The following is a 27,837-nucleotide window of genomic DNA, read 5'->3' as shown; positions in this document are numbered from 1 at the left end:
TCATTTTTGACTAACATCAGCATCAATTAACACTGGGTAGATATACAAGGAAAAAAAGTGATCACCTAGGGGGAAGTTGAGGGGTGGATTCGCAATATATATTTTGTGATTTCAAGTTGTTTGAACACCATGAATGTATTATTCAAAATTTATTTATTTATTTATATTTTTTAAAATGATGACCGGTAAGGGGACCTTAACCCTTGGCTTGGTGGTGTCAGCACCACGCTCAGCCAGTGAGCGAACCGGCCATCCCTATATAGGATCCGAACCTGTGGCCTTGGTGTTATCAGCACCACACTCTCCCGAGTGAGCCACGGGCTGTCCCTACTGATTCAAAATTTAGATACATTTTGTTCTAAATTTATATACATTTTGTATCCAATAATATTCTTTCCCCCCATCTACGCTTCTTATTCCCAATGCAAACATGTAAACACAAATAAATAAATCTAGAGTAAGTTTTTAATAGGAAAAAATTTTCAGGTGCAGAATCCATCAGTGATGTAGGAATGTTGAGACCATCCATCCATTTATTTCTGAGAATTGGTGGGTTTGACTGATACTCAAGATCTTGGCATCTCTCTGTGATGAGCAGCTTTTGAAACCTAAAGGAAAGGAGAAATCAAAGTAAATTTATTTGCGAACCACCTCCTCAGCCTTCCTGGCACACACACACAACTTACAGATCCTTTCCTCGTGAGTTAGCTTCTCTCCAAGTGCAAGCCTTTCTCAATTGCTTACATAAAACCTCCCCATGGTAAAAGCACCCAACTCCCCTGGGAAGATTCTCCAATTGTGCTCTTCAGGTAGGGCTGTCAGACTTGGCAAATAAAAATACAGAATGTCTAGTTAAATTTGAATTTCAGGTAAGCAATAATTGTTTGTTTTTTCAGTATAGTATGTCTCATGCAATATTTGGGGTGACAGACTTATACCAAAACAATTATCTGAAATTCAGATTTAAGTGAGTGTCCTGTAGTTTATCTGACAAGTTTATCCTTAGATGCCACCTGGAGGAAGCTAGTTAAGTGTACTTGAACTGATCATGCCAGACAGACAAGAAGTACCTAGCCCAATGCTATCCAATAGACGTTCCTGTGCTTATAGACACATTCTATATCCATGCTGTCCAATACAGTAGCTACCAGCAACTTGAAATGTGGTTAGTGAGACTGAGGAAATACATTTTTAATTTAATGATTTAATTTAAATTTAAAATATCACATGTGGCTAATGGCTACTGTATTGGACAGCACAGCTCTAGGATCAGTCATGTATATCCCTCTGAATTTAGCAACTGGAATTTAAGACTGAGTAGTGGCTAAAATTGTACATAACCCGAGAATAAACACAAGTCCATGCAGCTTAGATGGTGACTACTCCATTTCTGCACAAATATGTTTTGATGTCAACATATTCACTCCTATTATTTGTTCTGAGTATTTACTGAAGATCTATTACATGGGAAAGTTGTGAAGTGCTAGGGTACAGAGATAAGAAAGACACAATTCTTCAACAAACTCACCCTATAGATGAGAGTGTTAACTGAATAATCCCAGTATTAGAATGTAAAAGCTGGTGAGGTTTCCTTATCATAGAGTAGACATTGTAAGGGGATACACTGATTTGGTCAGACACACCAGCTGATTACATGATAGTGGCAATTCTTTTTCATTTTCAGCAGCCCTGATTGTTACTAGTTTTAGTAGTTGTCTATTTGTAGGTGAGAAATGGTAACCCTTTGTCGGTTCTTATATGCATAACTGTTTACTAGGAAGGTGAACATTTTTTTTTTCATATGTACTGGTCATTTCAATTTAATAAAGGATATAAAATACCCTGTTTAATCATTTTCATATGACGTAGTTTGCCTTTTTCCTAACAGTTTGCAATTCTTTGTAAATTGAGGTCCTTAAACTTGTAGATAATGTTTTGGAAATCATTTATCCCAATTTATTGCCCATTGCCTACTATTCTCTTTACATACATTGTATCTTAAGCCAGTTTTCGGCCTGTGTGGACTGCATCCTTTCCTGTATGGCTTTTGTGCTTCCTCGCTTAATAATGACACCCTCGTCCCCAAAACACAAACACACATACATACACACACACACACACACACAAATGATACAAAGGTCTCCTAAAATGCTAGGTGATATTTTTATATTTTTAGATCTTTAATTCACCTAAATAGTATTTTAGATAGTCCTGTCTGAGAAAGAGCTGAGACCGGAAAGGTGAAAATGAGAAGAAAAGTCAAGAGACAGGCATTTCAGACAATGAGACTAACAGTACCAACTCCTTGAAGCAACAGAGCTTAGCTGCTTGGTGGGAAGAGAACCCAGAGTATCTGGAACAGAATGAAGGGGATGACATCAGAGAGGCAGACAGAGACCGGAGGTGGTCATGAATGGTGTGTTAGGTCATGGTAAACAGTATGCAGAATGAATTAAGGTATATATTGAAGGTGTAGGTGACATGACTAACAGAAAACTTGGATTTGTGAGGATGAAGGAAAGGCAGCAAATCTCACTTCTAGAATGTTGGCTTGAGTAAAAGGATTTATGGTAGTGTCATTTACTGAATTGGGAAGGAATGGAAAAGATAACAGGCTTAGGGAGCACAGTATTAACTCTTTTGTCATGAAGAATTCAGGTTGAGAGGGCTGATAAAGTTCTAATTGAAAATGTCAAATAAAAATTTAGATATACATATTTGCATTTCAGGAAAAAGGTCAGGGCTGGAAATGTAAAATAGGGGGTTTGTTGCATATAGGTGGTCTTTAAAACTGCAGTATTGATAAAAACCATTAAGGAAACAGGGTAAAAAATAGGGACCACAACTATGCTCCACATTTCTAAAATTTAGAGCACGCGACAGTCTGGTCATTTTGAAATGAATGTTTAATGCAAGGGCAATTTGTTGTGGCATAAAGTAAGAGCCCTATACTTTCAGCTCTGGCTATCAACAAATACAGGACAGAACGGACATGCTCATCTGCCTGGTGTCTGTGACATAAGCCATAAGCCTGCAGGAGAGCCTCACCAGAAACCAGTCATGCTGGCACCTTGATATCAGACTTCTAGCCTCCAGTATTGTGTGAAAATAAATTTCTGTTATTTAGGCCATCCAGTGTGTGGCATTTTGTTATGGCAACCCACGTAACTAAGATTTTTGTACCAAGGAGGGGGGTTGCTGCTGCAGCAAATACCTAAAAATGTGAACGTGGCTTTGGAATTAGATGATGGGTAGAGGCTGGAAGAGTTTCAAGGTCATGCTAGAAAAAACAAATTGCTGTAAAAGGACTGTTGGTAGAAATATGGATGTTAATGGCAATTCTGGTGAGGGCTCAGAGAGAAAAGAGAATTGGAGAGACAGCTCCATTTTCTTAGGGAATACATAAATAATGGTCAATAGGATGTCAGCTAAAATATGGATAGTAAGTGCCATTCTGATGAGGTTTCAGATGGAAATGAGGGAAAAGTTATTGCAAACTGGAGGAAAGATGATCCTTGTTATAAAGTGGCAAATAGCTTGGCTGAACTTTGTTCTCAAGTTTAGTGGAAGATAGAACTTATAAGCAATGAAATTGGATATTTAGCAGAGGAGATTTTCAAGAAAAGTATTGAAGGTGTGATATGCATCCTCCTTACTGCTTATAGTAAAATGCAACAGAAAAGAGATGAATTAAAGAAGGAATTGCTAAAAATATATATATAATTTTTTTAAGAAAATTAAATAAAGAAGGAATTGCTAAGCAAAAAGAAACCAGAACTTTTAGATTTGGAAAGTTTACAGCCTGTCCACATTGTAAAAATCGAGAAAGCTTTTCTTAAAGAGGTATGATTGAACAGCCATTTGATAAGAAGACCATGGGTATGAGTCATGGACTTAAGCAGCCATCTCAGCAGAAGCCAGGAAGAGAGATACTATTATAACAGCAGAAATACTGCCAGTTTGAACTAAAGTAGACAGAAAATGGGAAGAAATAAAGACAGATTACTGAACTTTTTGGAGTCTACAGGACAGAATTATAGAGTTATCTGGCTGTGAACACGTACTATTCTTCGAGAAAAGGGAAGAAGAACCCAAAGGCAATTCAGCGATTAGGGCTGTCACACCCACCTCGGGTTCAGAGTGCACAGGTGAGAGTGGGTAAGCAAGGCTGACTCCACCTCAGTTTTGAAGGATGCCTTGCAAAGCTGTCTGGGAGAGTTTCTCACAGAGAGCTCCCTAAGTGGGACCCCACCAGACAGAAGGGGCAGGGCTCTAGGCAGAGCAGAAGGAGGAGACCACCCACAGAGCCATGGAGGAGACACTGACACACTAGTGGGCCCAGAAGGCAGGGCTTCAAGCCAAAGCTGATTATTCTCAAAGCCTTAAGATCTAAGAGAATTTGACTTACAAGGTTTTTGGACTTGCTTAGAATCCATCACCCCTTCCCTTTTTCCTATTTTTCCCTTTTGGAACAGGACTGTTCATCCTATGCCTGTCTCACTATCGTACATATTTTAGAAGCTCATAACTTCTCTGGTTTCTCAGGAGCACAGCTGGAGAGGAATTTTGCCTCAAGATGAATCATACCTTAAGCCTCACCCATATCCGACTTAAATGATATTTAGATGACACTTCGGACTTTAGACTTTTAGAATTGATGCTAGAATGAGTTAAGACTCTGGGGGCTGAATTCTGTCCCCCCAAATTTATATGTTGAAGTCCTAAACTCCTATGTGACTGTATTTGGAGATAGGACCTTTGTATTAGTCTGTTTCTGTTTCTTATAACAAAATACCTGAAACTGAGTAATTTGTTTTTTTTTTTTTTTTTTTAAAGATGACCGGTAAGGGGATCTTAACCCTTGACTTGGTGTTGTCAGCACCACGCTCAGCCAGTGAGCGAACCGGCCATCCGTATATGGGATCCGAACCCGGGGCCTTGGTGTTATCAGCACCGCACTCTCCCGAGTGAGCCACGGGCCGGCCCGAAACTGAGTAATTTGTAAAGAAACGATATTTATTGCCTACAGTTTCAGAGACTGGGAAGTCCAATGTCCAGAGAACACAACTGGTGAGGACCTTCTTCTTGAGGGTGACTCTACACAGCAATGCAGAGTGTCACATGGGAGATGGCTTGAGCAGAGAGAGACTATCCTCATTCATTCTCCTTTTAAAGCCATCAGAACCACATCCGTGACCACCATTAAACCACTGATGGATTAATCCATTCATGAGAGCATGGTTTTCACAATCTAAACACCCCTTCAAGGCCCCACCATTTCATTACCATAATTTTATTACTCATCCTTTTAACACTGTCACAGTGAGGATTAAATTTGTAATACCTGGAACTTTGGGGGACACAATTCAATCCACAGCAGCCTTTAAAAGATAAATAAGATTAAATGAGGTTATGAGGACAAGGCCCTAATCTTATAGGACTGGGGAAAGAGACACCAGAGCTCTTTGCACTCATGCGTGGAGGAAAGGCTATGTGAACACACAGTGAGATGGCAACCATCTATAAGCCAGGAAGAGAGCCTCATCAGAAACCAACCGTGCTGGCACCTGGACCAGACTACAGAACTGTGAGAAAATAAATTTGTGTTAAAAAAATTTTTTTACCTGTTGTTTAAGCCACCCAGTCTATGCTAATTTGTTATATCAGCCTGAGTAGACTAAGACAGATAGTAAAGAGTACAAATAAAGGTTTAGGCCCCAGCTGGCAGCCAAACACCATAGACCAAAGAGTCAGAAGCTATCACATTTGCTTTTTTCAGAAAAAGTCTCAAATATAAGCAATGTGCAAAAGTTGTAATTACTAAGAGAAACTGGCTCCCTCATCCTGCCCAAACTACAACTCAAACAAACAACTACAATATAATGAAGTCCAATAAAGTTGCGATTTTTAAAAATATAACTATACTAATTCAGTGCCTGAGGATTCACTTCATTTTGAAGTTTAAATGCCATTCCGATTTGTCTGGAAGGTACAATGGTTATATTTATTTATTCTTTTTTCATAGACTTATCTATTTATTAATGGCACGGTTTTCTTTTTCAGGTGTAAATATATGTGATGGCTGTCTTCTAGAAAATTTCCTCATGATACTAATCTTTTTTGGTTTCATACAATTTTACCATATTGGAATAAAATAGAAAAGAGAATCCTGTAGCTACATATGAGCCCTTATTTTTAGTTTTAGTACGTATGGGGAATCCTCAGTTAAGTTCTAATAATCTTCCAACACACATACATTACACTTAACAGGAATACACAAACATAATTTAGGATCAACAGATGACAAGTCCTTAGAAAATAACCAAAATCTAACCTTAAAATACCTGTATGCATATTTTTACGACTGGCCATAAACCTTATAATATGTGTAAAACAGAATTTAAATGACACAAAAATACATATAGGAAACTAGTGGAGATGACAGATAGATAAAAGGAGAGAATATATTACTACAAAGATTATTTGGAAATTAAAAAAGGAATATTACAACTGGTCATATTGTGTTAAACTTACCTGCTTTGTTAAGGGTACTGTGTATATCTAGATAATTATTCTATCTCAGCTTCATATCTCACAGTAAATCCCTGAGATGAACTTTTATCTGGTGTCCTGGTGCCTTCAGTAATTGGAAGACCTGGGTTTTTCTCTTCAACTTGCTCCAATTTATATAGTCCATTCTAGGACCCTTGAGGTAAGACAGAGAGAGACCTGCTCAAGGGCTGGAAATCAACTGAAGCTACTGAGAGTTTATTGCTCACTAGAGAATTTTTCACATAAATAATTAGGGCTTTGGGATATGAAGTGACATTTCAAAGTGGAAGGTAAGAAGGCATGTTGGAGATGGGGAGCTAGGACATATTCATGAGGAACGTCCTTTGCTTGGGGAGCAGGCTCTTAGCCGTACCTCTTAGGTAAGAAGTGGTCATCTGGCACCTTCTGTGTTTCTCTGAAGTTCCCCAAACAAGTTGCCAATATGAATTGGATTTTCAGAAGAGATTTTCTACTGGAAAGACAACATGCAATTAGCAGCCTGTTTGTCTGGTGTGTCCTTACTGTCTTCCCTGGTAATACACTGACCCTCTGGAACAATGTGCTTCTTGGTTGCCCAGTAACATTAATCCAGCTCACCATTTACTCAATGCTCAGTTGTCAAGTATCTGTTGTATGCCAGGGTTTATGCTGACTAGGAACAATATAACAAGATGGGGCCCTTGACCTTCAGGAGATCTTGCTGAAGATGAAAATATAAAGATTAACAAAATTAACACAACGTATCAGTCTGTACTAAATAATTAAAAACAAAGTTCTGTTACTGGATCCCAGAGGAGAGAATTCAGACTCAAGTCTCCTCTATCCTTTCCTCACTCACCACAACAAATCAGTTTATCAAATCTAGTAGCTCTTTTCCAAAGAATCTTCTTACTTGTCCCCCTTGTTTCACTGTCATACCTTAAATCAAAAGTAAACTGTTTTTTCGTTTTTTGTTTTTCTAGGCAGTGCTAACACATTGTCAAGATTTATCTCTTTTCTTTTAGGTAGGTTTTGAGGAAAATTACCTGTCCTCCTTCCTTAAAAGTCTTCAGTTTAGGATGTCAGTAAAGTTCTGGTATGTAGACATAATTTACTCATTATGCATTGGGTTTTTTTGTTTGTTTTAACTGGTTCCATTTTTCTGATAATAGCCTTTCAGGGAGGGGTGGTTCTAGAATAGCCACAGTTAGAAGTAGTGGCTTCCGGGTCTTGGGACTTAGACAAGTTGTTAACCTCTGTTCCTCAGTTTCCTCATCTCTAAATTCGAAATAGGAAGGCCGGCCCGTGGCTCACTCGGTAGAGTGCGGTGCTGATATCACCAAGGCCACGGGTTCGGATCCTATATAGGGATGGCCGGTTCGCTCAGCTGACAACACCAAGCCAAGGGTTGAGATCCCCTTACCGGTCATCTTTTTAAAAAAAATAAAAATAAAAAAAATAAATTCGGAATAGGGATAGAATCTATCTCCAAGATTGCTGGATTAAATGAATTAATACCCTGAAACTGCATAGAAATATGCCTCGCACACAGTAAATGCCTCAGTAGCCATTTCTCTTGAGCAGCCTGTGTTCCAGTTTCAGAACCCACACTGCTGAGCAGGGCTCTTTTTCATGGCGAGGTGAACAACGGCACACACGAAGAGATGGAGGCAGGGAGAGGTTAAGCACCTCGGGGAAGCCACACACCTACTAAGTATAGGGACTGCGTTCAAACGCAACTTGGCAGGTTAGTGAAAAGGATCCCAAGGCCCATATGACGCAATTCCGACGAAAGAATCCCACTTCTCCCACATACAGTAATTCCTGGGCGGAAAGAATCCGGTCCTCGCAGCGGACCCTGGCCCAGAGCTCTGTGAGGCCAGACCTCCCCCAAGTGCGATGATTCTCAGCTCAGCTGCCCATAATTAACTTAAGAACTCCTCAGGAAATTCTAACGTGTGGCCATAAAGGCGACCACGTGTTTTTCCGCCACTTCTCCTTCCTCAAACTCCTGGACACCCGATCCTTTTCCTTGAGGATGATTGTTAGGGAAGACGGATGTGGAGGAAAGGAGGAGGGGAAGAGGCTGCCTTAAGACCGCCCGACATCGATGCCAGTTCTGGAAAGTGGGAGGTGCTTCCGCAGGAACCAGCTTCTGCGTGGATTGAGAGAAAAAAAAAAAAAAAAGAAAGAAAGAAAATAAAAACCTCTCCCGGCATACACTCGGATTTGAATGCTCAAATCCACGCAAAAGCTTCAGCGGAGCTCCAGGAGCATTTAAGGGGCTGTGTGTGCTTGGCCAGTCCGAGCAGCTGGTACCGAGGCGTGGGCAAGCCTTAGCCCACTAGGCTTCCTGGCCCACTCATTCCCCATCAAAGCACAAACCGAATCATCCAAAAAGAAAAACTTGGTGAAACGCAATCAACCCAGGAAAATAGGACCCTAGAGATTTCTGCACCGTCTCAGGTCGCTACGTCTTGTGGTTGGAACAACTGTTACCAGATTCCTTAGTAGTAAAGGCTTTGGGGAAGCCTAGGGCCCAACTCTTTTGCTTTCCCGGCTGCATTGGGAATCTACACGTTTAACCTCCCAAAATAATTAAGTTTTAACTCCATTTCGTTTAATATTAAGCACTTACCTAGGTTAGGGGCGTTAACTCATTTAATTAATCGGTATGATCACCAAATTTACAAATGACAAAATTGACTCCCCCGGGTTAGAAATGGGCTCGAATCTTAAAACCGGCGAATGGGAGAGAGGACCTGCCACTCAAGTCAGCATTTAGTCTGTTTTGACCTACCTACCTTGAATCATCTCCGGAAAACCGATTTTCCAGAGGCCCCTTCCAAGGTTGTGCTTAAGTTTCAGATCACAATTTTAACGTTAACACTAGCAGAACCTACAACTCTTACATAATTAGGGAAGACGGGCTGCTTGCAGCCTAAGACGAGAATAATAACCTAAGACGGTCCAGCCAGGGAACAGATCGATAAAATCACCATGCCGGCTCAATAAGTGTGCCTTCAAGAACCTCCGAAATGTTAAGTGAACTAGAAAAAAGTTTTCAGACCGTAGCGCTTTTCTGAATTTATAAGCTGTAGATGGGCGTTACTAATCACGGTCAATCGCTCGACCGTACAAAATACAAGGGATAGAGAACATTTCGTGTGGATATCGTACGCTACATGCAAACATTAGGCCATTGGTTGAAACACTTCCTACAGATAAAACGAGTTCTTAGCAAGTTTCCTGCAAAAGCCTGTTAGCAATAATAGATTATAGTTTCCCCGCTTATTGGAAAATATTCTTACCTTAGTACTTTTCCCTATCTACAACTGTGATTTAGCTCTTCCCTTGAAACGGTGGGGGGCTCTGAAAAGAGCCTTTAGGTTTGAAAACGTTTACCGGAAGCTCAGATGCCTATCAAATCACTTGCCCTTGGCCTTATGGTGACTCTCGGTCTTCTTGGGCAGCAGCACGGCCTGGATGTTGGGCAGGACGCCGCCCTGAGCGATGGTCACGCGACCCAGCAGCTTGTTGAGCTCCTCGTCGTTGCGGATGGCCAGCTGCAGGTGGCGCGGGATGATGCGCGTCTTCTTGTTGTCGCGGGCCGCGTTGCCCGCCAGCTCCAGGATCTCGGCGGTCAGATACTCCAGCACCGCCGCCAGGTACACCGGCGCGCCGGCTCCGACCCGCTCGGCGTAGTTGCCCTTGCGGAGGAGGCGGTGCACACGGCCCACGGGGAACTGTAAGCCCGCGCGAGAAGAACGAGACTTCGCTTTAGCGCGAGCTTTGCCTCCTTGCTTGCCTCGCCCGGACATGGCCAAATAACAGAAAAACTAGTCTCTCTCCAAAGAAATAAAGTCGGAAGGTATGTAAAACACGGCTGCTTTTATAGGCATTTCCTGGGGAGAAAATCCGTCTCTCTGATTGGCTAATAGCAAGACTATGTTAAGTAGCCAATAGAAAAGCTATATTTCCATACCTCATTTACATAGTTCTGCCCATGGGTGACAACCCTGCTATTTGTCTTCCAATTAACTAAGACTCGCTCTGCATCCCTCATTAGCATAAAAGCCCTATAAGTAGCAGAAATCTGCTTCCTAGTCTCATCGCATTTCTGGCGTTCTGAGGTTTTTAAAATGCCTGAACCAGCGAAATCCGCTCCGGCCCCGAAGAAAGGCTCCAAGAAGGCGGTGACCAAGGCGCAGAAAAAGGACGGCAAGAAGCGCAAGCGCAGCCGCAAGGAGAGCTACTCCGTGTACGTGTACAAGGTGCTGAAGCAGGTCCACCCCGACACCGGCATCTCGTCCAAGGCCATGGGCATCATGAACTCCTTCGTGAACGACATCTTCGAGCGCATCGCGGGGGAGGCGTCGCGGCTGGCGCATTACAACAAGCGCTCGACCATCACCTCCAGGGAGATCCAGACGGCCGTGCGCCTGCTGCTGCCCGGGGAGCTGGCCAAGCACGCCGTGTCCGAGGGCACCAAGGCCGTCACCAAGTACACCAGCTCCAAGTAAATTTGTCAAGTAAGCATTTTTACATCTAATTCCAAAGGCTCTTTTAAGAGCCACCCATATTCTCACGAAAAGAGCTGTGGTCATACACGTTAAATTTAGCGGGTTGGGGATGGGGGTTGCTTTGTGTTCTAATTTGAAAGGACCCAAGGTGTAGTACAAAATCAGAATAAATGGACACATTGGACTAGATTGTACATTTTATTTTATTCTCATTACCTATGAGATTGATTTGCAAACTGAAGACCCTAAACCAAGCTTTTATTTTTTTTACTTATTTTGGTCTGTTTTTCTTTAAGTCGCAGTTAAATCCATGCTGTCGCTATTGGATCTGGTGTTTTAAAAGCTTCGTAGGAGGCTTGTAATATGCGGTCTGGGTTGAAAAACTGCAAGAAAAACCATTGAATTTGTCACATACTGTCATCATTAAAGAAACAATTTCCCAGATAATTGTAGCCTGGTTTATGGGCTGGGAAATTCCACCATCGCTTAAGCACTTTTCACTTGCTCTTTGTTCCAGGCAAAGATTGTAAAATCAAAGTTAGAAACACTACCAGTCTATTTCATTTGAATCTAGAACACATTTGAGTACGTGAAGTTGGCTTTCTTTAAAGCATGGAAGGTGCAAGAAATAAAATGCGTCAAGATAAAATATTATGCAATTTTAAATAAAATACCATGTGATTTAGGAGTCAAGTTTATTTAACATTAGGACCCTAGTAATCTTAAGTTTGCAGTTGTCTCACATCTGGAAAGAGTGTAATAAACTAAAATCTGGCTTTGACGCCAGACAGTCCTCCATTTGAACACTGCTTTGCAATCACTGGCTGTCTGACCTGGATGAGTTACCTTAGAGATTCTGATGAGAAAAGGTGCAGAAGTGAACTAATTTAGGTGGAAGTGCAAATGCAGAACATGGGCAGATGCTCACCACACGTACTCCACAGCCAAACTCCAAAATTATGAATCCTTTCACAACTAGATTTTTTTGCTATGTCCTGTTGCCTGCTCAGTGACTGATGTCCAGTCCAGACTGATCTCTCTCCTAACTGCCAAGTATTCAGCTTAACCAACAACAAATAAGATTCACTGTTTCCAGGCCAATTGCGAGTTCTGTCCCCGGCCCCCCTCCCTTTCTCCCCTTTTTCTTACATAATTTCTGGTTTTGTCCGTGTTAGGTGAGATAGCTTTGTTGATTGTTCTCTCTTCGATTCAAGTAAACAGTAGGCTAATCATTAACTTCTTGACCATTTATTTCTGGAGGTTCCACCAACACATTATTTACCTGAGTGCATTAGGAGGCAACAAAATGTGTGACCTGAAAACACCTTGTCCAGCTCTGGGTCCTTGGAATTTTCTGTTCACCTTCTCTTGGTTCTTGCATGCTAAACTTTTATTCTTGCCCAAGTCTGTTTCTTGTTCTGGGTTTTTATTCTGATTGCACTTGACTGATTGGGTGCCTATGGGTAGAAGTTGTAGAGAAATTTGAGTTATAATTTTATGGTCACACTATTAAGTGATTAGTTGGTGATGAGGACAGGAAATCTGGTTCATTTAGTAGTCTTTTGGGGTTGTTTATGTTTGTTTGAGGATTATGATATTCTTTGCATTTGAGAACACAGGGTTATTTTTCTTTCTGGCCTTTGATGGGATCCACCACATTTAATGTTTTGTGTTTGTATGCCTCTTTCTTCCTTCCAAAACTGTCTCTTTTGTGTGTGTGTTTACTCACGAGTCTATATAGTTGTCAATATCTGCAAAAATGGCATTCCTGTGTGAAAGATGACATGAATTTAAAATGTCTGCCTATGGTAACTTTTGAATATTAAAAAACGTTAGGCCTAACAGGAGGCTTGGGACAAGAAGAAAACCAAGGAAACCGAATCTCCTGTTTAATTACTATGCCGAAGCCTCTTAAGTTTGATTCAGTAATTCCAAATTATTGTCCCTCGGGCTTTTTGAGTAAGGTTAGAGAAAAGAGAGAAGAAACATCATTATAAATTGTACTTTTGAGTCCAAAAAAAGAGCATGCTTTCAATACCTATATAAAACAAAGATTTATTTTCTAAAAGCTTACTGGGTTCATTATAAGAAATATGGCATTGGAAACGAGAATTTCCTACTAAACTTAGAAGGGGATCAAAGAATTATCTATATTCTTAGCCGTGGTTCTCTCTCTCAGACCTTTGCTCTTAGTTACATGCCTTTGCTTTTTTAACTGAACAACATACTCAGTAGATACCTGTAGCTTTATTTTTACCTACCTTAAATTCTGTTCCATTAGCACAATTAGCTCCTCTAATTGGCACAATAATTGAGAATATTTTGTTTTGTGAATGTAAATAATTTTGAGCAAATTGTCTACTTCAGTAGGAAATTAATAAATGATAATATAAACAAATTTTAGTTAGTTTATATAAACTTTTCACAAAAATACATACATTTGAAATAAAAACTCCAATTTGTAAAAAATCAAAATTTTCTTTATGCTTTAAATGTGCTACCTCTAAGTTGTAATGCAGAGAAAAAAAAGAAAGTTTAACTGTGAGTTTAATTAGTGGTTTTAGTTAACAGGTTATCAGAAAAAAAAAAGCCATAAGTTCAGGGAGGTAAAGGAAGACAAGGGTTTTCAAAGGAAAAATGAGGAGGATTACATAATTGTTTTGGGATAATTATCCTTGGCTATAAGAATCAATAACAAGGATGGCACCAGTTTGAGGTTGGACAGGCAGTTTCTGGGCAGATGTCCTTGCAGAAGTTTTTTTGAGTAGGGCTGAAATGGCCTTTGTGCAAGGTTGTAGTTTTTGCAGTCTTTTGGGGTAGTTTCTGTTATCACACATTCATGAATGAGAACCTTACTTTCATGGCCTTCCCTAGCTCCATTTTTCGGGTTTTTTTTTTTTTTTCCTTTTTTTTTTTTGGTCCCCCCTTCAAACTCACTGAAGCTTGAATTGTGTCCTCCAAGTTGTATGTATTAAAAACTTGGCCCCCACTGTAACTCCGTTTTTCAAAGTTTTTAACACTGGTGACTCCATTTTGATTCTGACAACATTTGTGGGGAAAAAAAAAATCATAAAATATTTCTAATGAAGTTTACTTTTTGGACAAATTCAGTGGCCTAATAATTTCTCTTTTAAAATTATGTCTTTTTTTTATTACTGTAATGTAAAAATAATGTTAGCATAATATTCTAGTTTACACAAGTCTAGGGTTAATTTTCTAAAGAAACAAATAGAAAAACGAATTAATTTTCATTTACTAAGTATTTTCCTCTAGGTTTACCGATTAGATGAATTAACATACTTTATAATTTAAAAATTATAAATTATGTATTAAATTTAATCTAATAGTTATTTTAATGAAATTAATTTTTGTGAAGTTACAATTGTAAGAAATGTGTCAGTTTACTGAATTCACAATCTGGGATAACTAACTTCGATGAATATCAAATTTAGTAAATTAATGCCTAATCTTTAAATACCTGGACAATTTCTAAATTGGAGGCTGCAAATACAAATCACTAAAACCAGTTTGCTCTATGCAAGTCTCCTATTTTTATAGTTTTGAGTGATGAATGATTAACAGGTTAGAGGGTGTCTGTAGACATTTTTGCTTTTGCCACTTTAGATTTGTAAAAGGGGGACATGTGATATATGTGTGCAGGCTGAAGAGACCAGGCAGGTTTTGAATGATCGCCTCCCATTTTCTTTGTGCCTAAGAGGGAAAACAATTGTCTGCTTTGTTTAAGGGCTGTCATTAACACAAACAACTCTGACTCTACCAGGTACTATAGCTACAGAGAGACAGAAATAAGAATACAAGATAGTGGCTATGTTTAGTCTGTTTATTTATTAAGGAAGTTGTTACTGCTTGTTAATGTAGTAAATCATTTTAATATATATTGTCACTCTAAAATAAGACTGCAACCTTGTTTTTAAATACCTGTGATTTATGTTCATATAATATAGTAATCAGTTTTCTCTGGCAGCTTTATTTTTTACCTGTATTAAATTTGAACTGTAAATTCAAATAATAAAACTGTTAAGATGCCTTTTATACCAAAAACTAGCTCTGGGTTTTCTTGATAGGCATTGGGTAACCAACAATTCCCACACCTTAAAGAAAGGAGGAGCACTAAAATAATTATGTATATTTGGTATCTTTCACATATTGCCTGTAAAATTATTGTTCAGTCTGCTTCTCATATAACTCTTAAATGTTGTTTCAATCTAAATCCAGCTTTTTTTAGACCTCCTTTTTCTGATAAAGGGAAATCTCATGACTTTTTAACAGCTGTTCTCACACTAAATTTATTTCATTCTGGTTTGTCTGATGTTCAATCTTTATTAAAATCTTGACATAAAATTATTTGAAAATGTGTTGTAAGCAATAATCAGTCCACTTAATACTTTAGGTATGAGAATGTCACTTTGCTCAAGGCTTAAGAGTTGACAGATAAACTTACAGCAGATATGCCCAGGGGTTGTTCAACACTTTAACTTGTATGAAAACGAAGGGGTTTTCTAACTTTTAGACAGCTCAATAATATTGAGGTGGTGGGGGAAGAGGAGATAATGATTCATGGAGACAAAGGAACAACTAAATGAAATTTCAATAGCTAAAATTAAAGGCAACACAGAAGAAAATGCCCCAACTGCTATGCAAAAAAATAAATAAATAAGCCCTAATCCTTTCATAACCATCACTGTAGTGACTATTGTCTGGTCCAATTTCTAAGTTAGAAAAAATAAAATCAAATATAACCACCTCCTGCAATAAAAATGAACTATGTCAAATCTCTCATACTAGTTGGTGTCATCAAACCATCTCAACTTTATAATCTTCTAACATAAAAGAACTCCAATGACAAGGACAAAGTAGTTACAATTTTAAAAAATGTTGATTAGGGCTGGCCAGTTAGCTCACTTGGGTGGTGCTGGTAACACCAAGGTCAACAATTCAGATCCCTTTACCCACCAGCTGCCAAGAAAAAGTTGATTAGCTCAAAGACTTGATGAGTAACTGAATATTCTGTTATACATAATTATTACAAATTGAAAAACTATAAATGTGGAACAGTGCTTCAACCCACACCTCAAGAACCACAATATTAATAAATCAATTTCAATTGCTTTAAAATATATGCAGGTTAAGAGAAAATGCATTTTTTTCAGAAATATTTAATTAGCTCTCTAGGCATATTCCTAAGGACATAAAGAATGATAACTATCATTCATCTTGAATCTTCCAGATTTGGAAGGATGTATAGTTTCAGCACTTTGCCAGACAGTCCCTGCAGTCCTAAATTAAAAGTCATTAAAAATTAGTTAGCTTTTCCAAACCTCACCCTCTGAAATCCTGGATGACTAAGCAGAAAATTAAATTGGGCAGAGTACACAGCTGCCTGTGACTTTTCCTGCAAGACATTTTAGTCTCTGACTAAATACTTTGGGCTCTGAAAATCAGTTACTATAGGTTCATTATAAATTAGGTAAAAGGGAGTAAATCTGGAGAATGAGCTACTTTCTTACTACTCCCCCACCTCAGTTCTGAGGAGGAAAAAAAAAAATTAAAGACATCATTCAATGATCAATTTGTAGATTAAATATAAATATTAATAGAAAGGTCTGGCTTTATCTTGCTATGCTATAGTTGCTCATATCCTGTTATTAGATCTCCCTGTTGCTGGCTCAGAAGGGATGAAAGAACAGAAATGACGAGGCTTGCCTCATTCTATGAGGAGATAGATCTACCTAGGGGAGGCAATCCTGGGGTAAACCTTGACCTCATCATTTACATAACTCTTAGCTCTGAGCTCTGATTTGGTCATTACAGTATCCCTAGGAGCTATCACTGAGCCTGGTACATAGTAGGTGCACAAAAATTATTGAATTTATCAATTCATTCAATAAATTTTTTGAATGCCTATTATGTGTCAAGCACTGTTCTACATGTATGCACATATTAGTGAACAAAATCACAAAATTTTTCCCACAGAAAGGTAGGACTCTAGTAGAGTAAGACAGAAAAACATAATAAGTGAGTAAAATATTTGGACTATTACAAGATGAGTGACATGGAGAAAAAATCCCAACAGAGAAGGAGTAGGGAGATGAGGATTACGTAGGGATAGGGGAATTGCAATGATGAACCAATGAATGGAATGCTGAGCGTGAGACCCTGACATCCGAGGGTCTCAATGGAACCAACTTGTGTGTCAAAAGCTTTGAGGTGCTTGAGGTTTGCTGGGGGATAATATTTGTTACTCACTGAATAGAAGACCAGATCTGGGATTAAGGCCTATGTATGATGGGCTGATGGGGGTCCATGCTACTATGGATGGCAATGTTGAGTTTGCTTCCAAAGGCAAACTTCACATCAAGATGAGGTAATACTTCCTGTTGTATTAAAAAGACACCCAAAACCTAGTGGCTAAAGACAATGGAAGGTTATTACTCCATTATATAATGTCCCATAATGGTGTGGGGTTGGAGCTCTGCTCCTCAGTCTTTCAGGGACAAAGTTTCCTACCATCTTGTACCTTGGGCATCCTTGCGTCTCAGAGATCTCTGCTGGAGCCTTAACATGGGGCCAACAGGCAGAGGAAAAAAGAAAAATGTCTCTGTGAGAGAGATTGTACAGTTCAGGTCTGGGAGTGGCATGCATCATGTCTGCCCACCTTTTTTTGGCCAGATTTCAGTGTCAGCCCCATCTACCTGCCAGGGAATCAGGGAAATGCAGACTGGCTGGATTCCCAGGCAGAAAAGCAAACAAGGTTTGATGGATAAAAAGAGCAAGCCGATTCTGTCAGTCATCATGTTCAGTGTCCCTTTGTTCTCTCCTACTTCTGCTTTCTCTTTTCTCTCTTCTTACTTTTCTGTCCCTTTGCGAAGGCCCCACAATGGCTTCTTTTCAACCAGTGACAACATCTAGCCCAGAGGGAGTGAGGACAGAGTCTTGGGATGATCTAAGTGGGAGGCTTCTTCCCTTTCTCCTCCCACCTTGAAGGACCATTGTCTGCCTCTTGTTCCTCCAGCTGCTCAGGAGCCATCTTCGGTGCCTGTCTCCTTGGACAAAGTACCCTCATGGAGCTTACATTTCAGCTGGGGAAGACAGACAGCAAAAAATAGTTATTATAAATAATTATATAGAATATGAGAAAGGGATAAGTGTTCGGGACAGGGAAGAGGTAGAGCAGGAAAAGGGGGACCAGGCTTGGTAGTAGAAATGATAATATTTATATTAACATTGATACAAATACTTAATATAATAATAGTGGAATATAACACCAAGATTGTGGGTTTGGATCCCTGTACCAGCCAGCCACCAAAAATAAATAACTAAAATAATAGTAGGTAACACTGGTGTAGCACTTAGCATGTTCCAGGCATTGTTCTAAGTGAAATATGCATTTTATAACACCCCAAGAAACAGACTAAGCATTTATTTGGGTGCTTTTCCATTATATACATCTAATTTGACTTTGCTTATTTCAAAGGAAGACAAAGGTGAGAGGCATGGGGATGACTTCGTCTACCAGTAGCCCAGAGAGATGAGCACTTGAGAAAAGGGAGGCTTCTGGAAACTACTACACCTGCCCCATGTGAAATAACAAGCCTGAACTCATCAACCTGTGGTCATGCAAGGACCTTCCACAGCCCTCACAGGCAGCTCTGCAGGGCTCACAGCCAAGCTGATGGACCCATCTTAAACAATCTCCACCGCCTGGCCTTTGTTGCTGTGTCTCCTTTATAAAAAGCCCTAACTTCTTTTTCTTACCTGATAAATTCCTACTCTTTGAGGCTTAGATAAAATGGAACTTCCAGGACACATTCATTTTGTATTTAAGAGCATATACAGATTCAAGTGCTACAGGGTGTGAGTTTCCTGCATAGACTCACCATCCAAGAGGTGTTTCACCTGGGAAATACAACCTCTCCATACTTTAATTTCCTCATCTGTAAAGCAGGGAGAAGGACAGTAGTTATGACATAAGGTTGTTGGGACAATGAAAGCATTGGTGTCTGTAAAGTGCTTAGAACACTGCCTGGCACAAAGCGAACACCCAGTGAATGTCAGCCATAGTCATTATTGCTGCTGTTCTTAGAGTTGAGCAGAATGTTAGATATGTGATGAATTACAGAAGTGTATCAATCAATCTCTCTCTTTTTACAGGAGGAGCCAACAGCTTTTAGATGTATCTTTTCCACCACTCATCACTATTGGACACTGTTTCATCTCACAAATAAATCAATGAAAATAAGTGATACTAGAAGAAGATAAACAGAGGTTTTATTAACAATCAAGGAAGGACCAATAAGCATCTGACAAAAACATTAGCTTTTTTTTTCTGAGTATAAAAATATTGAATGTTCATTGTAGACAAATTTGTGAAAAAGGAAACATATAAAGAAAAAAATTAAAATAATTTTTAGAATCTACTAATTCTTTTTTTTTTGGTGGATGGCTGTCCTATTCTTTTTATATGTATGTAAGATATATGTATATACGAATATTAATATATATGGTATACATATAAATATAAGTCATATATAAGGCAGATTTAGGTGTCATGCTATATATACACATACATAATTTTTTAGGTAATTAAATATGCTTAGAAACAATTTTTATGGACGTATAATATTTTCAGATGTATTGCCACTTAATGTAATTAGTTCTCTGTTATTGACTGTTTCAATTGAGTCTTATTTTTATGCATTATATATCATACAGATTACACATCTTTGTACATAAATCTTGGTTCAAGTATCTAATTACTTCCTTAGGACAGACTTCTAGAAATAGAAATCCTGAAACATTTTTTAGTTTTTTAGATATACATTGCCAAATTGTGATCCAGAGGGCCATGCCAATTTATAATCTCAACATAATATGGAAATTCCTGTTTTATTGCACTCGTATTTACACTTAATTTTTTTTTAAGGCATTGGCAACCTGATAGGCACAACAAAATAAAAAAGAAAAAAATGTAAAAAAATATTGAAATTGCATTTCCTTCATTTTAGTAAGGGTTATTTTTAGCCATAACCCCATAAGAAATAAACTGAGCTGGAAAATGTTGGGCATGATTACAATCGTTCCATGAGAAGGTCCTATGCAAAAATAGTGAGATCTTAAGTTAAGGCCAAAAAAATAATATTTATCAGGTTCCCCCTCTGCCCAGGACTATACTGGTATAATAAACTGCATTTGGCTGCATGTAACTGAAACTAATTCTACCTACATTATCTCTTATAAATCTGCAAACTAAAGGGCCTGGCTGGGTAGCTCAGTTGGTTAGAGCACCATCTTGTAATGGCAAGCTCAAGGTCAAAGTTTGGATTCCTCTACATCCCCAGACCAGCCAGCTGCCCCAAACTAAATAAATAACTACTCTTTGAGAAAGTTTCTGCTGTGAACTGAATTGTGTCCGCTCCTCCTCCCCCCACAATTAAAAATTCATATGTTGAAATCTTTAACATCAATGTGACTGTATTTGAAGATATAGGACTTGTAAGAGGTAATTAAGGTTAAATGAGGTCGTAAGAGTGAAACTAGGATAGGGCTCTCACCAGAACCCAACCATGCTATATCCTAATCTCAGACTTCAGCCTCCAGAATTGTGAAAAAATAAATCTCTCTTCTTTAAACCACCTAGTGTTTCGTTATGGCAGCCCAAGCAGAGTAAGACAGTATCATTGCTGTAACTTACAGATAAAACTTAAAGTTAAGACTTAAAGTCAAACTTGTCTAATATTACAAAAGCCAGAAACAGATGAGGTGGGAAGTTAACAGTTTTTCTTATTCCAAGGCCAGGGCTCCTCCATTCCACATGCAGACAGCAGCCTCAGAAAGTCAAGAGCCAGATGTCCCCAGAGCCAGCATTAGACTAAGACTTCTCACCAGGAGACAAATGCCCAATCCTCAATAAATATGCTCTGACAACTCACCCATGAAAAACATTGAACCTCATAAAAAACTAAAATACAAATTATGTACAAAACTATTTTTTTCTATCCAAATGACAATGATATAAAGGTTAATGATATCCTTATAGTCTTGGAGGGGGTTGCATGTGGTGAAAAAACTACCCACACACTGCTGGTAGACTGTAAATTGGTCCTAGAGTGATGCCTGAGATGGGTAAATAACCTGGAAGGATATATGCTGTAAGACATTTCCCCCAAAAAAGGAGAAATAAGAGATATAGCTGGAAATTAGATTGACCATGCATGATACATCTATCTATTCATTCAATGGGCAATCACAGCGATGCCCCTCCTATGCACCAAGCACTGTTATGGGAGAATTCTCAGCCTCATGAAGTTAACATGCTTATGGAGTGCTACCATTCACTCAACCAATATTTGCATTTCAATTACAGAAGCATTGGTCCACATTTCACAGAAACCTATTTCAATGAGTTAACCAGAAAGAAATTTGTTTTTTTCAATTAGCAAAAAGGCTAAGGTGGTTTTCAGGCCTTTCAGGAGCTGCCTAGGCTGCCCGAGTATGCAGGTTCCTTCTATCATCTTGTGTTAACTATCTTCCATGTAACTTTTAATCTCATGGTTATCTGCAGCACCTCTAGAGGTCTTATCTATGTTCTAGGCAGGAAGAAAGGATAAGGGCAAAGAGAAATAGGCATGTGTCATCTGAGTTTACCCCCTTGTTATCAGGAAATTTAAGAAAGACTTTCTGTTTTTTTCTATCCCATATTCTGGAATAAAGTGCAACAGAAAATTCACCCCAAATGCTAATGCCTGTGTCTCCTTGCTTTCAAAGACTGGCTCAGTAACATCCATGTAACTTGGGAAAATTATTTGTCACTCACTCAGCAATGAGCTGTTCATAGAAAGGTTTTGGACACCAGTCTGTGTTGTTAGTATTATACATGTTAGTCACAAATTAAGAAACATCACGATGTGGGTAGAGTCTTTGCTTACATATAAATTGCTAATAAGAGAGGTTAGAATGTCAGGAAGAACAGAAATGAGATTACCCAATGGTTCCTCCAGGGGTGTTATTCAGCTATGCAAATAAATTTTCATCCAGGTCAAGTATTTCCAGTGCTTCCTAATTAAATGGTGGCCCTGAGCCTAGTTTCTTTTTCCTCTTAGACATTTTCCAGGACTCCTGAAGATGTGCAGTTTACAAAGGAGCAGCAGAAACCCGCCGAACAAGTCATTTAGGTTCATCTAACTCAACAGAGAAGGTGCTGTCCTTGCCACTCTCCCAAAGTGACTTTCCTGCCTTGAAATCCTGGGCAGATTATTGTCTTGAACACTGATTTCAACATCTAGTGATTGTCATTACATGTGTTTAGAATTTATCTCCCAAAATAGATGGAAACTGATTTAGTTTATACACCAAGTAGTATTTTTTCTCTTTATTAAAAAAAATTTGTACGTAATCCAGACCTGGAACAGCATCATGCCCGCACTTGATATTCAATAAATACTTGATGACATTTGGAGTCTTTTAGAAACAACTTTTACAAAATGAAATTATCTACATGCCCTTTATATAAAACAAACAAATTAGTTACTCAGTAGTTGAACAAGAAAATAATCAAAATAAAATAATTCAAAAATGAAGAAATCAGTTGAATAGAGAGTTAAGGTTAATTTGTAAAATAATGTCTGTAAAGGTAATTGCAAACCAAATCTAAAGTTCAAAAATAGTTCTTAAAAAAGGAATAAACTACGTGTCAATTAATTTTTAAAAAATTACCTTGGGGGGCTGGCTGGTTGCTCAGTTAGTTAGAGTACAGCCTTGTAACACCAAGGTCATGGGTTCGGATCCCATTACCAGCCAGCCACCAAAAAAATAAATAAAATAAAAAATTATCTAGAAGTGAATTTTTTTTAAAAAAGGAAGTAGCATATAAAAAGGGAGTACTAGTTTTAAAAGGTAGGTTGGAATCTTTGCTGTCAAGAGAATACAAGAAGTGAATAGGGAGGGAGTGCTGGGAAATGAAACCCTGCTAATTTCCTCACTAAACACCACAAAAATCTACAAATAAACGTTTTTAAAAAATAACAGGCTAAGAGCGGGCCCGTGGCTCACTCGGGAGAGCGTGGTGCTGATAACACCAAGTCAAGGGTTAAGATCCCCTTACTGGTCATATTTAAAAAAAAAAAAAATAACAGGCTAGAATGTAAAATTAATATTAATAATGGGCTGTACGCTTCTTATATTACCAGTTATGAATTAATTTTTTTTAAAGTAAATAGATTAAAAATTTTTTTGTGTGACTGCTTCCATTGCTTTACTATTTAGAGGTTAGAGATGCCAGTCACAGTTTGTCTAAGGAAATGTTTGTCTCAGTATTACTTCAAATAATGAAAGTTCACGTGACTGAATTTCCCACAAGAGAAGTTCTAAAAATAAAACTGTATTATTAGAATTATTAAAAAATGTAATCACATGAACATCAGGCCCAACATACTAAATGAAGGAAAAAAAGTTATACAACACAGATAATATCTGTAGCTGACTGATGGAGTTTGGATGTGTTGTCCCCTCCAAAACATGTAGAAATTTGATCCCCAATTGATCTCCAATGATTGAGTCATGGGGGCAGATCGCTCATGAATGGATTAATGCTCTCCTTGGGGATGGGGGGATTAATGAGAGAGATTTCCCTCTATTAGTTCCCTCTAGAGCAGGTTGTTTATAGGACCCTGGCACCTCCTCTCTCTCTCTCTCTCTCTCTTCCTCTCACCATGTGATCTGCTTGTCCCTGCCGGTTTCCGCCATTAGCAGAAGCAGCCTGAGGCCCATGTCAGCTGCAGCCCTCCCAGAATCGTAAGCCAAATAAACCTCTCTTCTTTATAAATTACCCAGTCTCAGGTATTTCTGTTACAGAAACACAAAACGGACTAAAACACTAAGAGAGTCCAAAGAGTGAGGAAGGAGGAGCAGAGCTTTTTGAAGCTTAACTGGACTTAAACCCCAGTTCTGCTTACTAGCTCTAAGAACTTGGGCAAGTCACAAGAATTTCCTGTGCCTCAGTTTCTTCATCTATAAAATCAATTCCTACTTTTATTTTTGAGGGAAACATTTAGGACAGTAACTGGCACAGGGTCAGCATGATACATATGTATGCGGGTGTGTGTGTTTGTTATTCGTTTTTATGGTACCTTTTTAGCTATCTAATGCGAAATATGAATCATGGATCTTTTTCTGGGTCCTACATTATGGAATCTAAGAATTTTCTAAATTTTCCAGTTCTTTGTTACCTTTAAAGCAAAGGAATGATACATTCTGTCAACCTGTAAATATAAGGGTCAGCCTGATCCACAGTTCCCCATACTGGCCAGCCACCAAAAATAAAACAAAATAACCTGATCCACAACTCAGCCCTCACACCACTAATGTTTAATGGCACAAACACTGAGGGATTACCAAGGGTCAGCGAAACAAACATCAGTAAAAGCAAAGTGTGCTCTGAAAAATGCATCTGTAATCTTTCTAAAGAGAAATATTTTATTTTATATTATTTTTTATTTTTTAAACTTTTTTTGTTTTTGTTAGAAATATTTTCTAAACTGAGGGTCACAGTGCTTTAGTAGGTTGTGAAATCAATCTCATGACTTGCAACCAGTGTACTTAAAGAAATGAAATAGACCAGAATAGAATATATTAGAGTGGTATATTGTTAAGGTACTATTGTGCTCTGAATTTTTGTTTCAGGTGTGTGTTGTACATGTGTATGAGTGTGAGTGTGTATGTGTATGAGACATGGAGAGAAAAAGAGGCTTTTCTACCTCACTTTGCAACCTCAAGTTGCAAATCTCATCCTTTGGCTTTCACTTCAGACATATTTTGTTTGTTTGTTTGTTTTCTTTCTTTTTTATTTTTGCTCTTTTTCTTTTTTACTTCTTTTTTCCAGAAATATCTTAAATGTAGAGTTTCTTCTTTCCCACACTGTCCCCTTAGACAAAGCCTTAGACAACTACAACAATAACACCACCACGAACTTCTTATAAACCTCTGGTGACTCCCTGGCCTGCCTGCAGAATAACTCCCAAATTTCTCACATCGGCATTTGGGGATCTTCACGAAATGGTCCTTATGGGGTTTACCTTTGCTGAGACCCTAGGCTCTGGCCACACTGCACTGCTCTCTCATCATCGTCCAGAAAGGCCTGGACTTCATGGACAAACTCTTATCTCCAGACCTCTTGCAAAAGGCCAGTTCCAGTAGAAGCTGAGGGTAGCATACTGGACATTGTTCCAACAACCCTTTCCCCACAGCTCTGCATCCACACCTGTCAGTCAAGTCTTGCTAGAGATCTGGGTCTGCCATTTCCACTGAGTTCTTCGGGCCAGGCTTCCTGCCTCATGTTTTACACTTAATTGGAGGCGGAGACTGTGTCTCTTTATCTGAGGGAAGGGAGGGTGGTATTGAAATAATGAAATCAGAGGCAAAATAAAGTTGAGGACACCAACCGTGAGAGTGGCCTGATTTTGGCCAAGCAAATATCACGTTTGAGATCCTTATTACTACAAACTCGAGTGTCTTCTATAAAGCTTCAGGAACTTCAGGGAAGTGGCTTCAATCACAGACAGCCCGCGTGCCTTGTTGATTACAGTTTATTAAATTGCATTTGCCTAAGCAACTGATCTAACCTGCCAGCTCTGCATTTGCCTAAATAAGGTCATACCGTTAAGTTTTTAGGCAATTCTATAAGCATCTTATAGAACTCTGCAATGAGACAGCTAAGAGATCTGTGTTATTTCCGTAACACATATAAATAATTTTTAATAAAATTTAGGGCATGAATACTTATTTTCCCCACCGATTGGAAGCCACCCATTTGGAAGACCACTCAGAAGAGATGAGATCAGTATCTTGCTGAAAATTACTTTTAAATTTACAAGGAAAAGACGAAGTTTTGTTCTTCCCCTTGAATTTGGCTGCAAATCGACGGCTTTCTCAAATCGTTTTGGTATGCAGGGTCATTTTTCACTGAAAGACAAAAATGCATGTGAAATGTGAATCTCCAAGAACCATCCAGCAATGAAATTTGCGTGATTCTATACAGAGGAGTTTCGTAGGTTTCAACTTTTGGGGGTAAAACAAACACAAATGCTCCTCCTCGGAGAGGCGGGGGCGGTGCCTACGTGATGCACCAATCACAGCGCGCCCTGCCCTATATAAGGCCGTGAGGCCCCGCGCCATTTTACGCTTGTGGCTGGTTATCCCGTTTTCGTGGTGTATACTGCTATGTCTGAAACGGCACCTGAAGCCCTAGCTAATCCTGTTCCAACCATCACTATGGAGAAGTTTCCAGTGAAGAAACGCGGGAAGAAACTGGTGGATTTGACGGGGGCAAGTCGCAAGGCTCCGAGGGCCCCTGTGTCCAAGTTGATCATTGAGGCCCTTTCGATGTCGGAAGAGCGAGTAGGCATGTCACTGGTCGCACTCAAAAAGGCGCTGGTGGCTGCCGGGTATGACGTGGAGAAGAACAACAGCCGCATCAAGCTGGGCCTCAAAAGCCTGGTAAGCAAGGGAGTCCTGGTTCAGACCAGGGGCACTGGTGCTTCCGGCTCCTTCAAGCTCAGCAAGAAGGTCTCTCTTGCGCCCACCAAGGGCAAGGTCAGAAAGCCTGGCTCTGCTAAGACAAAGAAGCTGGTTTTACCCAGGGGTTCAAAATCGCCAAAGAGTGGCAAGACTAAGAAAAGAGCCGGGAAGTCGAGGGCACCAGCAGCTAAGAAAGCTGCAAGGAGCGGGAGAAAGACTAAAGGAGCCAACACCAGGCAACAGCGTAAAAGTCCAGTGAAGGCGAGGGCAGGAAAGCCTAAGGCCGGGAAGCCGAAGTTGACCCAGCAGAAAACTAACCCTAAGAAGAGGTCTACTAAGAAGTGAGCAGCTTTCTGAGAAGCTATTTCTCAAAGAACCCAAAGGCTCTTTTAAGAGCCACCCAAATGACCATAAAAGGGCGTGACTAAGGCAAAAGGCTGTATTTTTCTGTTAATGAGCAAACCTTTGCGGTGAAATTGAAAGGGGTCTCGGACACGTGCCAATCTGCAGGGAGCAAAGTGGGCGTTGCCCAACCCAAAACAGCTAGGTTGTGCACTAGTTTACTTATGCTACGATAAGGCTTAAGTGTTTTCTGGAAATATTTCTGTGTGAGTGGATATTAAACATCTATACACGTGATTTGGTCAGCTTTTTTGTTGTTCATGCCAAGTGCTGCATTTTGGCTGCCTTTTTACGTGGTGTCATCTTAGCCAAAGCTTCTTGATGTCCACGGACGTAAAAGCGTCAATGAATAGGAATCATAATGTCCAAAATTTGGAATAGGGAATTTTTTTTTACCCGTTCATAATCTCTAGCTGAAACTTAGAATGTCCTTGAATTAGAATGACTAACCAATAAAAAAATATTTTTATAGGTTGTTGTAAGAATGTTGAAATAGCATTAATACTCTTACTATTAAAAGTTGTTATTTAATATGTTAACAAAGACTCAGTGTTACTGTTCTTTTTTTCCAAAAGGTGGTTTGATAATTTAAAACTATTCGTCGAATACAATTGTAATCCTATGCATTATTTTACATACTTTATAAAAAGAAGCCATAGGCTTCATCAGGCAGTGCTCCGCAGGCTGAAAAGTGTTAAGAACCCAAAACCTTATGTGAAAGTTGGTGGCTGCACTATTGTGAGGGTCTGAAATCAACTTTCCTGAATGACAAAAACTATTAGGAAACTCTCAGGGTCTGAGCTGAAGTACCTTTATCTTTTAAAAGAAAATTAGTTTACTTCCATTTTCC

At 39.2% G+C, this 27,837-nt stretch overlaps 4 protein-coding genes and 1 pseudogene across 9 annotated transcripts in view; 3 read left to right on the top strand and 2 right to left on the bottom strand.

The window, feature by feature from the left end:
* LOC134377921 (histone H3.1-like) overlaps positions 1-27,837 on the top strand; it is a 173,855-nt gene that overhangs the window by 72,896 nt on the left and 73,122 nt on the right. Inside the window, exon 2 of the mRNA XM_063096732.1 lies at positions 15,694-15,712. Coding sequence (XP_062952802.1) covers positions 15,694-15,712 — 19 coding nt within the window. The remainder of the gene's footprint in view (positions 1-15,693; positions 15,713-27,837) is intronic.
* Positions 1-27,837, bottom strand: part of LOC134377919 (uncharacterized) — a 154,255-nt pseudogene that overhangs the window by 124,961 nt on the left and 1,457 nt on the right.
* Positions 297-10,376, bottom strand: LOC134377936 (histone H2A type 1-C). Of its 5 annotated transcripts, none has more exons than XM_063096754.1 (4): positions 9,843-10,376; positions 7,150-7,252; positions 6,926-7,024; positions 297-608 (listed from the first exon to the last, which is right to left on the bottom strand). In XM_063096754.1, exon 1 carries the CDS (start codon positions 10,350-10,352, stop codon positions 9,960-9,962), a length of 393 nt encoding a protein of 130 aa, XP_062952824.1. In that variant the 5' UTR covers positions 10,353-10,376; the 3' UTR covers positions 297-608; positions 6,926-7,024; positions 7,150-7,252; positions 9,843-9,959. The 5 variants fall into 5 exon arrangements, with proteins under 5 accessions (XP_062952824.1, XP_062952826.1, XP_062952822.1 ...); XM_063096756.1 differs by having other exon boundaries at positions 6,926-7,021; XM_063096752.1 differs by lacking the exon at positions 7,150-7,252 and adding an exon at positions 6,535-6,706.
* Positions 10,660-27,837, top strand: part of LOC134377941 (histone H2B type 1-C/E/F/G/I) — a 32,088-nt gene continuing 14,910 nt past the window's right edge. Inside the window, exons 1-2 of one of the 2 annotated variants that reach the window (XM_063096761.1) lie at positions 10,660-11,063; positions 19,227-19,306. In XM_063096761.1, the coding sequence (XP_062952831.1) occupies positions 10,674-11,054 (381 nt within the window). In that variant the 5' untranslated portion in view covers positions 10,660-10,673 and the 3' untranslated portion in view covers positions 11,055-11,063; positions 19,227-19,306. Of the gene's footprint in view, positions 11,064-19,226; positions 19,307-27,837 lie in introns of those variants that run through there. The other variant, XM_063096762.1, reaches the window with a different exon arrangement.
* Positions 26,289-26,930, top strand: H1-6 (H1.6 linker histone, cluster member). Its single transcript, XM_063096738.1, has one exon. The coding sequence runs from the start codon at positions 26,289-26,291 to the stop codon at positions 26,928-26,930; it is 642 nt and encodes a 213-aa protein (XP_062952808.1).

This window comes from Cynocephalus volans, chromosome 5, assembly GCF_027409185.1.
Source record: "Cynocephalus volans isolate mCynVol1 chromosome 5, mCynVol1.pri, whole genome shotgun sequence".
NCBI lineage: Eukaryota > Metazoa > Chordata > Mammalia > Dermoptera > Cynocephalidae > Cynocephalus > Cynocephalus volans.
This window is presented reverse-complemented; position numbering and strand designations above follow the sequence as displayed.